At 49.1% G+C, this 16,219-nt stretch overlaps 1 protein-coding gene across 1 annotated transcript in view; it reads left to right on the plus strand.

The window, feature by feature from the left end:
* CELF5 (CUGBP, Elav-like family member 5) overlaps positions 1-16,219 on the plus strand; it is a 32,785-nt gene that overhangs the window by 13,107 nt on the left and 3,459 nt on the right. The window contains exons 2-5 of the mRNA XM_009893976.1: positions 1,878-1,926; positions 9,295-9,423; positions 10,019-10,098; positions 11,060-11,206. Coding sequence (XP_009892278.1) covers positions 1,878-1,926; positions 9,295-9,423; positions 10,019-10,098; positions 11,060-11,206 — 405 coding nt within the window. The remainder of the gene's footprint in view (positions 1-1,877; positions 1,927-9,294; positions 9,424-10,018; positions 10,099-11,059; positions 11,207-16,219) is intronic.

Genomic DNA, 16,219 nt, shown 5'->3' on the forward strand with positions numbered 1-16,219 from the left:
ACCCCACATCCCACTCAGCTCGTGGGCTGAAAGAGGTGCCTGGTCCTTGGCAGCTCCTGGGGGGAGCAGCAGCCTGGAGGCTGGTGAGTGGAGTGCTGCACGTGCTGGGGCCGTGTGGCGGCACAGCCCAATGTCAGGAGCTCTGCAAATCTATGCAGCTGATCAAAGAGTGGGAAAGGGACCCTCAGCCTTTCCCTCTCCCCCAAATGACACAGCATGTCCTGGGAGATGGACTTGGAGTTGTCACTGCTGCCTCCAAGGTGCAGCATGGCAGCAGCTTGGCCTTCCTTTAGAGAAGTCTCTGGCTCTGCCAAGCAGCCCCATGTTGCTCCTTGAGTCAGGGATGGTATTGCTTGTGTCTGGTCCCAGCTGCTGCTCGTCCTGCCTGAGATCAACCAGTCAGTGGAAGCCATCTCACAGCCCCCAGCTGCCACAAGTGCTCTGCTGTGCCCACCGGTCAGGCTTCAGCAGCAATGTGCCATGCCCCAGCAACCTGTCACCTTCTGGTTGGCATCTCTGTCCTGTGAACTGCAAAGTTACTTCATGGTTTTCCTCCAGCTGTTGTGAATGTGGGGTCTACCTCTGGTTTCTGGCCAGTCTGGCTCAGCCACCACTTGGAGACTGACAGCAGCCCATGTTTGCATGCTGGCTTCTAAGCACATTTCAGTTGGTGTCTTTTATGGCTTGATTTCATTTTCTGTTTTGTTGCTGTTTTTCTTGAGGGTGTTTCTTAAGAGAGGGGGCAGACTATGCCTGGCCCTGCAACTTGAGTGCAGGTCTTACCTGCGATATTCTGATTGTTTTTTATTATGTATGTCAGTAATTCAAGTCGCTGTCAGCCTCTGTGAATGATGCTGAAAGACATGGAGTGAGATGTGCTGTGAATGTGGAGATCTGCCTTGTACACCCTTCCTTGGAGAGGCGATTTTGGCTCAGTTGGATCCTGCTAGATGGGAAGAAGGCTACAGCTTGTCAGCTTTCTGGGCAGCATAGGACATGCATACCTTCCAGCAGATGAGAGTTCTGCCCTGCTTTGCAAATCAGACAGTTAAAGCTGTGGGTTACTTAATGCAACTACTCCTGGGTAGAAGTGTTCTTCTGTCTTACCTGGAGAGTCCCCATATCACGTGAACTAAGCTACCGCTCAGGCTTGTTGCTTGTGTTTGGATTATTGCTGATGACACTAATGAGTGCAAGCAAGATAACAGCTTTTCACAACCAAGACAGAGTTTTGTCACTTTGAACCTGAGCGTTCCCCTTGTGGACAGGAGATGTTGCTGGAGAGCAGCACTGCTCTTCTTCAGAGCCACTCTGGTGCACAGAGCTCTGACTGCGTGAGGGCTGGGGAAGGGGAAACATAACGTGCCTGCTTGCTGTACTGCTCCTGGTGAAGTTCAGAGGCAGTCTTTCATCCCTCCTGCAAGGAAAGTAAGTGGCTGAATTATGTGAGGTAGCCATGCCCACGCTCAGTCAGGGCAGGCTTGGAAAGAGCTTCCAGGCATAGTTACACCCTAGGCAACCCTGACGACTGTTCTGGTTCCAGTCTCATGGTAATGAGTTGCTTCCTTGGAGTCCTTTCTCTGCCACTAGCTGTGTCTGAGGAGGCAGAATGCATGGTGGGCATTTGCAGGAGAGCTGTTCCCTGCAGGCAAGCAGCTGAGCAGGGAAAACTGCCAGGTTTCGTTTTGAGAACTCTGAAGTCCATGTGGTCCCTTCTCTGGGGGTTCTGGTTGCCATCATGATGTCTTGGTTCCCTTTTGCCACCCTCCTACTCTGTACGGCAGGCAGAAAGGGGCACTCTGGTGCCACTGCCATCAGCACCATGTGCCAGGCAGATGGGCCGAGCTCTAACCCTCTGCATTTCTCTTTCATTGCAGATGGCGCGCCCGATTCAAGTGAAACCCGCAGACAGCGAGAGCCGTGGAGGTAGTTGTCATCTCTCCTTGTTTCTCCTTTGGCAGCTGTGTGCTTGTGTGGGGGAGACCAAGCAAAGAGACAAGGTCCTGACCTAGCCTTGCTCTCCCCGCAGTCTGTATGAAGGGATGTTTGTGTGTGGCAGGGATTTGGGGGGGCGGGAGGAGAGTCTAGGGATAGGCTTTGATGGGGGGCCTTCAGCTTGGCCCAGCAAGCAGCTGAGAGCACCACAAGTCCTTCGCACCCCTTTGAGGGTACTACTAGCCTGACAGCGTCTGCCCCCCCCGTCACTGTTGGAGTGTCTCCGCCTCTCCACTCTTGGTCCTGCAGCAGCCCCCATCGCACTGCCAGGGCCCAGGGGCTGTTGGGGAAATAGTGTCTGAAGGGAAAGGATCCTGAGTTTAGGCGTGAGATGGAGGTGCTGTAACAGCCTGCAGAGGACCAGCTTGGTTAAAGCCAACATATACTGAGTAGTTCAGAGCTGGAGGATAGGGGAACAAGAGAATCTCTTTTCATTTAACGGGGAGCTCACAGCAGCTCAGATGCCTCCTCCATGTGGAGAAGGTTTGCAACTCCAGCCTTTTCCAAATTTCTGAACTTGTTTTGCTGCTTTTCCTTGTCTTAGCAATACATTTCTTTTCCTCTTCTCTCCATTCCAGCATCTGCCTCTCCATGCCTCATGCTGTTGGTGCTGCCTCTGAAAGCAGTTTAGTAGTGGCGAGGGAAGAATTTCTGTGAGAGTGTTTGTCCTGTAGGGCAGTGTATCCTGCATGCTGTGTTTTAAGTTTTAAGGGGTCACTTCCAAGCAGTCTGTAGTGACTTTCAATTATTGCACTGGCAGGAACATGAGATACTTTTTATAATATTTTATATGGATATGTGTATTTATGGTTGTGTGATCCTCCTTTTTTTTTTTAAAAAAAAAAAAAGCTTTATCTGTTTAAGTCAGATCATTTTTCCAAATAGAATCTGTGACTTTTCGTTATTTGCTTGAGGGATAAAACACCTGACTTTTACTGAAGTCTAGTTTTTATTCCCTTAGGCTATACTGAGAATCCCAGGCACGCCACCTATAGACATGCTCCTTTTGAAAAAAATGTGCAACACAAAGGACTGGATTCATCTCACCTTAGTTCAGCCACTGGGTTCGGGGTTGAGTGGTGTTGAGTTTAAGGTCCTTGTCCATGCTATAGACAGTAAAAAGAGATGGGTGCCTTCAGGGTGATTCCTTCTGTCACACCTGAGATTGATATCAGGAGCAGATGAGCTGTCCTTTAGAGGTGCCTGCACTGGATAGAGGAAGCTGACTGCTCACTGACACCTCATCTTGCCTCTGGATACAGCCATTAGGTGATCAATCCTTCCCCCACCACATTGATTTTAAAAATTTGCACCCCAGATTTCTAATTAATTCAGAAATTGTGTAATTGTATCTGAGGTTATTCCTGATAAGTCTTTAAAAAAGAAAAAAAGCGTAGGAGACTAGGAGAGCCTTTGCCAGTTATATCAATAACGCCGCATCACAAAACCATTACATGTGCGTGCTGGCAGATCCCGTGCACCCTCAGGCTGTAAGATGTGGCTGCATAGCAACCCTCGCAGCCAACAGAGACACGAACAGATGTAGCTACAGACAGATGTCCCATGTGCGCACTGGTTTTCGAAAACATACATGTGCCCACTTGACACACACATTCACAGGCAAATGCGTACATTTACCTTCACCAGTACCACCCATGCACCGCTGACATTCCTGCATTAAGCCCTCAGAGGACAGCAGCAAAACCGGACCAAACAGACAATTGAGGCTGTGAACAGACCCACCACTGCAGCTTTGTTTTCTTAACAGTTTGTGTCTCTTTGATGAGTGCAACTCTGGAATCTCTGGTGTCTAATACTAGGCTGAGGTCATTTCTGCAGTCTTTCTTTTGCTGGTGGGACACTAGTAGGCACTGTCTTCTATACACAACCACCTAGTATCACAAAATGTGTTGGGACTTAACATCTCCGATGCCTCAGCTCCTCTGTCAAATTGAGCTGAAATAGACCAACAGGTTCAAAACCAGGATGTTGATCTGGAGGCAAGCTTTTGGTCAAGGCACTGGACTCTGAAATCTCCAGATTCGTGAAAAGTGGCACAGTCTCTAATGGCTGCACGTGTCAGGGCATCAGCTCTGGTTCCCATGGAGAAGGTCATAGAGAAAAGCAGCCTTTGGTGTCTGAACACCTGCCTCCCTCCAGCCCATGTGCCTAGCTTCTTTCCAGCTTCATTGCAGAGCTCAGAAACGAGTAGCTCCCACAGGATACATGACAAACTGGATTTTTTCCTGAGGCAGAAGCAGCGTCAAGACAGCACCCTATATTTGTCTGAATCAGGTTGCTCTTTCCAAAGGTTTCTGTCATGGTGCTCCACTTGTCAGGGACATGGATGAGCAAGTTTGCAGGTATGGGAAGACCCATTCTCTATTACTATAGCCCCACACTTACAGGAGGTAAAAGAAAGATTTGGGGCAGAGAAAAACTGTTTGGACTAGGAATTTATCAAGGGAACAACTGCATGCATCAGTGAGGCTCTGCTCTGCATTATCCTTGAAGGGAACCTCTTTTATTCTCTCCGGGGACTGACATCTCAAATTGAGCACCCTGAATTAAGTACGTGAAGTTAGAGCACCAGAATTTGTCTCCTGGTCTAAGAGATGCTAGTTTTTATGCTAAAGGGGCAGTTTTGGCCAAGCCCTGCAGGGGCTGTGTGCGGATATCTAGATGCTCAGTGTTACTGCACCCTGCGGAGGGAATTCATTAGTAAAAAGGTGCTGCCTGCATTAGTTCAGAGGGGGACCTGTGATTCTGGCATAGGCTTTGTCAGCCCTTTTCTTCTTTCCATTACGCCTGTGATGTGAGCCTGGGAGTGCCAGGAGGAGATGGAGGGAGGGGCAGAGGAGCTTGTCTGTGCTTCTTTCAAGACCTGGAGCACTCTGCTCCACTGATGCGATAGGACAGCTAGCCCAAGCCCATTAGCACTGCCTTAGAGACGAGGGAGCTCTCTGCATACCCAAGGAGATTTGCTGCATCCCATCCACAGCCAAGTGATTGCGAAGGCTTCCTCCCTCTCCCTCATCCTTGCTGCTGACAGCTGCTGGCCGGATGACCTAAATCTACTGGGTTTAAAGAGGAGCAGTGTCCAGTGCTTGTGTGCTCTCCTCTCTCTCTCATGGCTGAAGCATTCAGCCTTAACCCCCTCCTTGTTCCTGTGATATCTTCATCGGCAACCTTCTCTGCCCTGGCCCTCCTCCTGCTGCCTGGGTGACTGACTGTGCCCAGAGCATGTTTCCATGGGAACTCAACAGCGAGAGATCAGAGACAATTTTCCTGGTTGCTGGACAGCACGGGAAATTGCCAATCAGAGGGTGAAAAACAAGAGCCAGAGAGAAAGTGAAGGAAAAATTGCAGGAGGAGGGTGGGGGAGAGAAAATCCTCCAGCGCTGCAGGAGTCCCTGCTGGGGAGCCAAAGGAGCCGGTGACCCACAGCAGTGGCTTGAGGATGCCAACTGGTTTGGGATCAATCGCGTTAAGAGTGGTGACAGCAGACATCAGGTGAAAGGGGTTGCAGCATTTTAGCCCAGTTGTGGAGATGTGAGGCAGCTTGGGTATTGCTAGGGGAACACCCCTATGTGCAGGTTGCCTGAAGTGAGAGGGCACTAGATCATGGATTGGGCTCCGTGGGAGAAGGAGAGAGGTCAGCAGTGGAGGAGCCCTTTCCCAGGTCCCCTGTTGCTGCAAAGAGGCGTCCTGGGGGAACGAGCCTGGATCCTGTTCTTGTGTGCAATCTTGGGAACTGGGCTGTATGAAATGAAAATAACTGAAAAAAATCTTTCTCTTGTGTTGTCAGTGACTTCACCCACTTCTGATATTGCCATTCTGGGCATTCAGAAAAGATTCAAAACCAATAGGTGTGTTTCTTTATATTTGCCTTTACATCTTGAGTCCCTAAGGTATCACAGTTTTAACCTGTCCCGCATAGTCAGGAAGGCTGGCATTTTTTTATTCCAAATTCAAAAAAGAAAAGCTGAAATTCCCAGATAAACACAAGACTTCCAAAACGTTCTGTTAGCGAGCTGTGTCAGACAACAGAAGACCTGCAGTAAAACTGCAAGAATGGAGAGTCGCATCCACTGTTTCAGTGGACCTTTCCCAAAATGCAGAGTAAAGAAAAATGCTTTCGATCCAACAGATATGGTATGAGGATGAAACTACATGAATTATCCAGGAAGTTTCAAGGCCCTCTGAAGGAGAAAACAACTAGTAACTCATTTAATGTTGATTTGATTGCAAGTTGACAAGGTTCCTTTTCGTTCACTGCCTCCATTGCAAAATTGTGGCCTCTTGCATCCATTAGACTGTTGCTTGGCAGAGACTTAAGCTTTGGGTGGCTGTGGTAGCCATCAGGTCTTTGCACTGAATTAGTCATCAGCCAAAACTGGAACCACTTATCCAGCTCTCCAGTGGTTACCCAATATTCTGCAAAAACCTCACTTTACACAAAATCAGGTCCAGAAGCAAAAGGCCGATGTCACAAAAGTAACATTACGTCCCTGTAGCTGTATGTTCCCCCCACCTAGAGTTCCAGCTTTTTTGATTTCTAATATAACTGACTTTCCCCGTTGTCTTGACGCCCCTACTGCCACCCTGACCCAAACAGCCAGCCAGCCTGCTGGGATCCCTAAAGAGCAAGGCAAGACCATCCAGTGCATTTCTGGCTGTTAAGTCTTAGTCCGCAATTATTTGCTTGTTAGTTCAAAGAACAGAGGATTATTTTACAGCGTCTAAAGTCAGTACAAATATTTCCCAGTGTGTTTCTACCCTTTGTTGATGTGTTTTTTTGAGGAACTCCTGCCGTGTTTGCAATCCAAAGGCCGCAGCGTGGTGCACATATCTGAAATAAGGCCTGGCTGCAGCTGCAGGATAGACTCAGGGTACAGGAAGGGGGAACACTGCAGAGCTCGTGTCCACTCCCATAGCCAAACTGGGATCACATATGGCAACAGGTGATGTTAATGGGAGCACAGAGCTACTGCTCCTTTGGTTTCCATTCTCCTCTCCACTTTCCAGTGAATATGTTCCTGACCAGTCCCATTTTTTTTTTCACTCCCCTTCCAGTCAGATTTTTCACCTTCTCTATGTGCTCTTTTCTGGCTGGTTTGCCCACCAGCATTTCTGAGCTGGCCTCGCATGGGGGCAGATGCTGTCTTACTGCTAAGGCAGCAGCTGTACAGTACCTGGTTCATCAGCTCCTGTGCCTTGGCTGGGGGTTATTGGGCATTGCCAGAGCACTAAATTTTGGATGGACTCAATCAGCTGAAATAGCAGCTCCAAAATGCAACCGTTGTTGTGTGGATGCAGGGAGAATTGTAGAAAGAATTGCAAGGAAAATGGAAGGGGATGAAATTCCCACGGGTTTAGTTATCCAGGGAATCATGAAAATGGGGAAGCCGGGAAATTTGGCCTTTAAAAAATACACAAGGCCATGTATTTCAGCCACTGCCAGTGATATAGATCAGGAGTGTCTGTTTGGGACCGGGTAAGAGCCTTAGATGCCGCACTTTTAACCCTTTATCTGTGGTGCATCAAAGTGGCATCTGTGTCGCATGTATGTCTGGTGCCCAGCGGAGAGCTGTGCCCGCATGGGCTTGTGCTTGTGCTCTGCAGGTTGGTGCAGCCGTATGAAGCGGCTCCCTGTGGTGTCTGCATGGTGGAAGATTGCATCTCTCTGCACGTCCCTCTTGCGTACTGAGGAATTTTGTTTCTGAAGGCGCCTGCTGGGGCTGGGTCAATGTGCAAGCATGTTCCTGTGCATGTGTGAGCCTATGTGCTTGTCCATTGATGTTCTGTGTGTGCGTCTGCTTTTCTGCAAGGGACCAGTGGCATGCGTAGAGGCTTCCTGCATGTGCTCCCGAGTGCGTCTGTACGCGGCAGAGCCCAGGTGGGGGTGGGGGAGCGAAACTTGCTTACTGATCTGGGTGGGAACCATACTCTGAGCCAAGGGGAGCAAGGAAGGGGCTGGGGGGAGGCTTTGCCGGCAGTGTGAATGCGTAATATGTCATCTGTTCCTGCCATACATACACACCACCATCCCTGCAGCCTGCTCTGCTGCCGTAGCTCCAAGACCTGTTGTTTTTCAGGTCACTGCACTCTCAAACAGATAGCAGCTTCCTTGCTATTCTCCCTGACGTGCGTCACATTGCATTGGTTTTGTCTGAAGCCGGGTCCTCTGACCCTGTCACTAACAATAAGGAATCCTCTGCTCCTCCCAAGCCATGTTCTGACACATTCGCTCTTATGGGTCATGTCTCTCCATGCATGTTTGGGGCGGTGGCGGAGGGTTAACTCTGTAGTTGGCACAACTGTCTCCTTGCAAAAATGGAGATTGGCCTGGCATTTAAGCTGGGATTATAATGTTCTGCTATTTTCATAGCTGTTCACAGCAATCTGTGGAGGATGTTGCCCCAACCACTGCTGTGTTTCGTGCTTGACTGGATGGCATCAGGCTGTGTGATGGGCCCCTGTGTGTACTGATGGTGGTAGAGAGGGGGAGAAAGCACTGTGCACCTTTCTTCCCACCTCCACACTTGACCATCCCAACAAAACCATTCTCCCTTCTGATGGAGGAACCCAGAAGGACCCTCAGCTCGAAGTCCTGGATGTATTGGGCAGCCTTCCAGCCCGCTGCCAGTGCGACATGGGTACAAAATGCCCTTGGAGAGGGGGGAGTGGAGACCATGGAGCTTTTTGTTGGCCCTCACCCAACTGTCTTGCATTTGGCTGATCCTGTGGTGAGGCAAATTGGGACCCAGGATGCTAGGGTTTATTCCAGGCCTTAAAAGACAGCTCGGTAGATGTGCTGGTTAGACTGGGGTAGGGAGAGACATATTGAAGCTAAGATGCTTTGTTACATAGCAGCTGTGGAAACAGTTATCTTGGAAGGAAGGAAAAGGAAACAGAAGCCAAAGGTCCTGGGTTGGTCTGCTGTATTTCCTAAGGTACCTCTTGAATGTAACATACTGTTCCATAGGGGTATAATTGCCTAAGCAGTTTTTCTTACTTTTATTGGATCATTCAAAGGAAAGGGCTAATGAATAGAAGGAAATTATTAATTTTTGGGTTTCCTTTGGGGCGGGTAGGACAGGGGAAGCCACAGAAACCTTTGCAGGTGTGAGGCGCTTGGGAGGACCCTGCATACTCACTTCTGGAAGCATTTCAGCAAATCATTTCCATGCCAGGCATGTTTTTAGCACCTAGGCTGTTTTGTGCTTAAGTGTCCCTATCCTCGTGCTTTGGACTGTAAGCCTCATAGAAGGTTGATGTTTCTGTGTTTACCCCTAGGGGACAGGAAGCTCTTTGTGGGCATGTTAAATAAGCAGCAGTCTGAGGATGACGTGCTTCGACTCTTTGAACCATTTGGGGTCATTGATGAATGTACGGTGCTCCGTGGACCTGATGGTAACAGCAAAGGTGTGAACCCCTCTGCGTGTTGTGCCCTTTCTCCCTGCTCTTCAGGTAGCGCTTACCTGCCTCACCACCGGTGCCTCCTTTCCACTGGGGCACTTATTCCCCCACCCATCTTTAGGAGAACTCCTATCACAGTCAGGCACAGGGAGCAGAGCAGGAAGAGTTGTCTGCTGCAAGGAAAGATTGGGGAAGATGGGCAGAGACCAAGGTGAAAGGAGGGGAGGCAGACCGTGATGAGTAGCTGAATTATCGGGATCACTAGTGAGCCTGCTGGCACAGTCTGGGCCTGCAATTTGAAGTGTTTGTACCCACAATTAGGAGTGCACAGAGAATTTGGGAAAGTGGTATTCAGGGACAAGGGTGGAAGTGGTGACATCATCTATAGAGTATATCATTGAAGCAAAAGTTTGACACCCTTTCTGTTTTTCCAGGATAGAGGACTTGGGATGAGCCATCCTTTTTGTTCCCTGCTTTCTTGGGGTGGCTTTCCTTTGCCCTGCCTGAGACCCAGATACTGTCTCTTGCATGATGATGCAAGGGGCACTTTCGCAGCAGTTCTGTCACTGCAATCTCCTGTGCTCTTTCTGTCCCTTTCCAGGCTGTGCTTTTGTAAAGTTCTCATCTCACACAGAGGCTCAGGCAGCAATCCACGCACTCCATGGCAGCCAGACAATGCCCGTGAGTATAAGGCCAGGGTACCTACCCTCTTCCTAATCCTCTTCCCATCACACTGTTGTAGGGACCTCCCCTCACTGTCCAAACCCATGATATGTTGAACTACAGTTTCCAACTCATGTGGTTGTATGGGGTGGGGGGTGTGTGCGCACATCTGTGCTGTTGTCTTTGGGAACCATCCTGTCTCCAGGGCTGGTATGTGTATCTATGTCTGTCCAGACTGGTGACAACAGCACTTAATAGCTATAAAGGCTAAAGAAAAGAGAGCAGAGAACTGGGCTGTGAACTTATCTTGGAGGCAGCTACCTGGAGTAGTTCAAAGCTGAGCAGGGTGCAAGCTACAGTCAACACTCCAGTGTCTGTGCCCATTCCCCTCCTTCTCATATTTAGGCAGTCGAGGAGGCCTCTGGGGCAGGCTGGGGATGCTTTGTGCATTGTGTGTGGTTGTGTAGCTGCAGCTGTGCTTTCTTGTGCAAGTAGAGCTGCAGTTGTGATCTGGTCTCTCACAGTCTCTAACCTGGATTGGGGCACCTTGTGGACAGGACAGTGCATTGCTGCAGCCGGTGTGTTTCCAGCTGCCAGGAACGGCCCTGCTTATGCAGCCAAGCTCATGGTGGTGGAACGATGTTGCTTGTGGCTGACAATGGCCTGGGTGTTCCTGGCTGCACCCTCACCTGGTGAACGCAGCCAGGGATGTGTGCACCCGCTTGTGCAAGGCCCATGGTGTGAGGGGAAGGGTGTGCAAGGGACAGGTTGAATGGACGGATGGATGGAGAAGAGCACAGCCCAGGTTCCAAGCAGCTCCCGAGTACTTTCACGCCAATATTTGCTCTTCTGCTCCTCTTCCCACACTTCTCTGCTGCCTGTTCTGCCCCATCCCACCTTGCCTGACTGCTGACTCTCTGGCTGTCCCATGGCCTCTTCTCGCACTGCTCCTCTCTCTGTCTCCTCTCTCTGTGCCTAGGGCGCCTCCTCCAGTCTAGTGGTGAAGTTTGCTGACACAGATAAGGAGAGGACCCTCCGTCGTATGCAGCAAATGGTGGGGCAGCTGGGGATATTCACTCCATCTCTCACCTTGCCGTTCAGCCCATACAGCGCCTATGCGCAGGCTGTGAGTATCAAGCATGTGTGGCGGGGGGAAGGCTGCCCTCTTGGCTATGGGGCAACACCATACCTGGGCTGGGAGACCACAAGCGGGTCTCTGTAACTTGTGTGAAAGCTTCCCGGCACCTGGGTGTTGTTCCTGGCTTCAGTTTCTCCAGTCAGCAGCCTAGTCTTTGTGCATTTCTCTCCTGGAAGGGGTGGCAGGAGAGAGCCGGGACCTTCTCAAAGTGAGGTTGGATTTCTCTGATGCCATGTAGACTGGCGGAGGTGTCTGGGAACAGGTCAAGCATGACCTAGTGTCTTTCTGTCTTGTTTTGAGAACAGCTAAGAGCCATGATTCCTGGGTGATGTCTGCCAGACATGACGCTCTGCCAACTTGTGAACTCTTCCTTTGGGTCTATGGCACAAATGTGTGTCTCCCTCTGGTTTTAGAGCACCATGAGAGCCCTGGGCCCAGCTTCATGTGTTTATTTCTCTGCTGAAATTCTCAGGAGGGCGCTAATCCCCCCGCTGCTGTCCTTGGCTCCCAAGGTTTTCTCTCTTGGATAGTGTGACCATGGGCTTTGCAGGATGCTGGAGAGGCAGCAGTGGGTAGCAGAGTGTCAGAGGTGTTTCAGCAGTCTGGCGTCTTCTGGCAAGACTGGCTGTGCTTTGGATCTTAGTGAGAGAACCTCATGGCCTTGGAGCAATGGTGGTGATTGCCATTGATGTATGAGGGAGGTCCAAACTCAACAAGTCTCTGATCAGCTGTGGTGAAGCATCTTTTGGGTCTTCTTGGTAACTGTGAGTGTCACTTGGTCTCTGCTGCCAAGTATAAAGCCCACAGAAGGAGGCTTAGAAATTGCTCAAGGCATGAGAGATAGTTGTGTCAAAGAAAGAACTCAAAAGTAGATGCTGATACTGAAAGTAATTTTGAAGGGAGGGGAGCACAAGAAAACCCTGTTTTTCTCATATATATGGACACTTCTTTCAGCTCTGGCTTCAGTGGCTACTCGGTGTGTCTGCCTTTCATCTACATGACAGAGAAGGAACTGTTTCTCAGTTGTTGGTTTCCTCACAAAGAATCCCCATAAACTGCCAAATGCTATATAAGTGTGCGGCCAAAGAAAAGAGGCTGCATACCATTGGGGAATTTTGGAACTGTCATGGTTTAACCGCAGCCACCAGCTAGGGCCATGCAGCCGCTTGCACAGTTCTTCTCCCCCAGAAGAGTAGGGAGAAGAGGGAGAAAAGGAGGGGAAAGGAAAGGGAAAAAACTCGTGGGTTGAGATAAAGACAGTTTAATAGAACAATAACAGAAAAAGGAAAATAACAACAATAATAATAATGGTAAAAGAATATACAAGATAAAGTCAATCTCACCACCCTATGAATTGGTCGCCCAGCTCCTCCCAAGCAGTGATTATGGATTCTCCTCCCCTCATTTATATACTGAGCATAACGTCTATGGTAGGGAATATTCCACTGGCTGTTCTATTGGTCTGTCTGTACTCTTTCTCAGCTTCTATGGGAAGCTGAAAAAAGTCCTTGACTAGTATAAACATCACCTAGCAACAACTAAAACAATATGCATTATTGAGATTCCTTTCATACCAAATCTGAAAACACAGCAACCACTAGGAAGAAAATTAACTCTATCCCAACTGAAACCAGGACAGGAACCAAATGTAGAATTTGTCCAACACAGATTATTTGATTCTTGTGTAATGAGGGCGAGAACAGGTATACCATTCAAGCACCAAGGCTTCCAGCAGAATAATGGTTTAGAGAGGAGAACCCCTTCCAACCAGACATCAGTATCTCTTGCCAGCACCATTCTTTTCTATCCAGCCCTGTAATCCACAAGCCAGCTATACCTGAGGTCTAAGTTGGTAGCTTAGCTCAGCTGTGGGTCAGCTATGAGGTGATCATTTTGGTGTACCTTCTGCTGCCACGGAGATGGCGCTAACTTGGGCACCATATTATGGTGAAGGAGGCAGGAATGGATCACTCAGTGAGGTTATGATGGCAGAAAATACTTTGTTAGCCTATGGTCCAGGTTGTGTAAGGAAGGAGAGTTGCGAAACCTTCTAGACCTGGTCTTTAAGTGCCCTCCAGTCTTCCAAAACTCCTGCTGATGACAAGAAGCAGGTCAGGCCTAGGCTGTGCTCCTTGCTTATCTGCATCTTCTTTCTCCTCAGTTTTGTCTGTAAATTTGTTGCTTTGTCTGATTCTTCACTGGCCTTCTTTATTTTGGCTTTCCCCTTGACTCAAGACAGCCTGTGTCCCACTCTTACAGGTTTTTTTCCTCCTTTTCCTTTTACTTTCCACTGGTTTTGGATCACTCTCCTTTCTGAGGCACTGACCTCACACCTGATTGTTTCTCCTCCCGTGTCATCCCAGTCTTTGGTCTCCCTTCTCCTGGAGGAAAGATCCTAGCCAGTTCTCATATGCATACAGTGTCCCCATCAGAGGGAAACCAATATCAAATATCAATATCAAATATCAACCCTTTGAAATGCCATCTAATATTTCTGGAAGTGGGGACCGAAGGGAGGGATTTTCTTGCTGCATCTCCTTACAGCACCTCCAAACGTCCTGCCATGGGCAGCTCTTGGGAGCTGGGACCTCTGGTAAGCCGGGGCTCAAGGGAACTCCAGCATAGTTCATGCTTGCACGGTGCTGGGCTTTGCATAACCCCAAGGTTACTCACGGGCCCGGGAGATGCAGCTAACAATGATGTCTGTGGTTGAATCAGACTGAGAGGAGCAAGTGCTGCTCGAGTGAACTGGCGCATCATAGATATCGGTTCATAAATTCACAGTTTAATATGCCAACAACTTTCTCTCCCTGTCCCCCCTGCCAAGCCAAAGCAGTCCCCAGAGTTTCCGACTTAGGAAGAAGTTTGGAGCCTGGGTTGCTTGTTTTTTTGTTTGGTTTGGTTTGGTTTTTTTTCAGTTGGATGTTGTGAATTTATATTAATTGCCTTTTCCCTTAAAAACTACCTCAAATTAAACATGCAATAATCATAAACTATGTTAGGTCTAAAGTTATTCTGATCTATTAAAATACACAAAATAAGATACTAAAAATAGTCAAACAGTAGATGTTAGCTGATACATTTTGTAAGAAAAGTTCTCATACTTATCTGGGAGATATGACTGGCTAAGCATCTGGAAGCAGTTTATGTCAGTGCTTAAACCAGGTTTTGATGCCAGGTGGCTCTTCTGCTACTGAAAAGTGAGTATTTCCTTCATTTCAGTTTATCCAACTAGTTGAATTCAGTGATTAGGTTAGATGGAATTGGGGAACTGATTGGAAGCTGAAAAAATAATAATCTATCAATACAAAAGAGGCTTGAAGTCTTAAAAAAAGCAGCCAGTGCAATTTACTTACTGCTTATAATGCTTGAATATTTCTTGTATTTCATAAATCAGTTTGTTCTAAGCACAAAACATAGTTTGTTCACACACACCCCTTTTCTTTCTGCTCTTATGGTTCATTATGGTCATTTTATTTAACAATTTCGGCATGCTAGTTTGGTGCACGTGCAGTCAGATGCAGGTCTTGTTCCAGCCAGGGCCTGGCACAGAACAGGCGTTAATGAGAAAAAAGAAAATCAATATTCATCTAGTAACTAAGAAATGCATTGGTTCCTGCATCCTTAAATGGGGACAGTGTGAAGCTCGGACTAGAAATATGTGCAGACTGCTTGCCACAGGGACACCTTCCTTCGCAGAGTTTTGTGCTTTCAGGAAGGCCGTGTTTTAGGGTAATCCTCGCTCGGGGTGAGTGGTTCCCAGTAGTGTGAGTGAATCCTGCTTCAGGGGAATCACTCTGAAGACGGTGGTGGCAAATAGATGAGATGATTTCGGCATGCTTGCTTTCTGGAGTCACGCGGTGTGAACCCCTCTGCTGTCAGTCGGTCCCGCCTGCCTGCAGAGACCCTGCTCCGTGGAGTGCTGCGGAGTGTCCCACCTCTGCCCCAGAAAGGGCTCTCCCCTGTCCCTGCAGAGTCAGTTCCACCCCAGCTGGAGAGACAGCAATGCCGTGAAGTTAGGCAATTCCTCCTTTTTATGCAACGGCAATAATGAGTTTCTGTGTGGAGGAAACTAAGAGAAGGTTTAGCTAGCCGTGAACTTTTCAGTTACCAGATTCTCCAGCTGGGAATCTGGTTACTGGCCAGACTGACTCACTGACTCAGCCATTTGGAGATGAGGCAGGTTATTGGAGTGGTGTGTATTTATGTTGCAAAGCAGACCATAAGACGCAGTTGTAGTTACTGTAAGGAGGATTTGTGGTTTTCTTGGGTTTTGTCACGTGCCACCCCCCAGCTCCTCCTGTGGAACTGTGCGGTTTCGTGAGAGCTGTGCCTGTGCCTCCCTGCTCTTGCTTGATGGTGAGGACAAGGCTTATGAAGGGGCTGGACAGTTTTGCATCCAGAACTAAGTCTTTGTTGCCACTGTGCTCTGAGTGTAGTCTGATTTAATCTTATGCTCCAGAGCACCAACTGATGGCCAAGTAAGACCAGAATGTTCTTTTTCTCCCTCCTCCTAACCCGCCTCCCAACCTTGTGTCCCACCCTCCCCACCCCCCTTCTTTATGCATTGTGCATCTCTGCCCGGTCAGGAGCATTACCGGACCGCAAGGAGCTGCCTACCCCAACCCCAGGGTGCAGGCCACTGCCAGAGGAAGGATTGAGCTCAGTGGATCGTGGGGCAGACCTCAGAGGGCAAAGCACCCCGTAAGAGCTGGGCCGGGACAGCGCCTGGTTGTATGGCAGGATGCACACAACAAGCTCCGCGCGTCCCCCAGCAGCACAGTCTCCTTGTTGAGTCTGGGCAAAAGACGGGGGATTTGGACCCCCTTCCTCCAGGAAAAGCCATGTTACCAAACACCTGGCTCACTCCCAGGAGAAGCGGCAGTGCTCAGAGAAGGGGCTGCGGCTGGGAGGACATGCTGTTGCTGTGCCCGACAGCGAGGTAGGGCCGGTGGTGAGCGGGCGCTGCCGGGGCAGGAGGGCGCCCTTTTCCCTGCCCTT

This window comes from Charadrius vociferus, unplaced genomic scaffold (assembly GCF_000708025.1).
Source record: "Charadrius vociferus isolate BGI_N301 unplaced genomic scaffold, ASM70802v2 scaffold1168, whole genome shotgun sequence".
Taxonomy (NCBI): Eukaryota; Metazoa; Chordata; class Aves; order Charadriiformes; family Charadriidae; genus Charadrius; species Charadrius vociferus.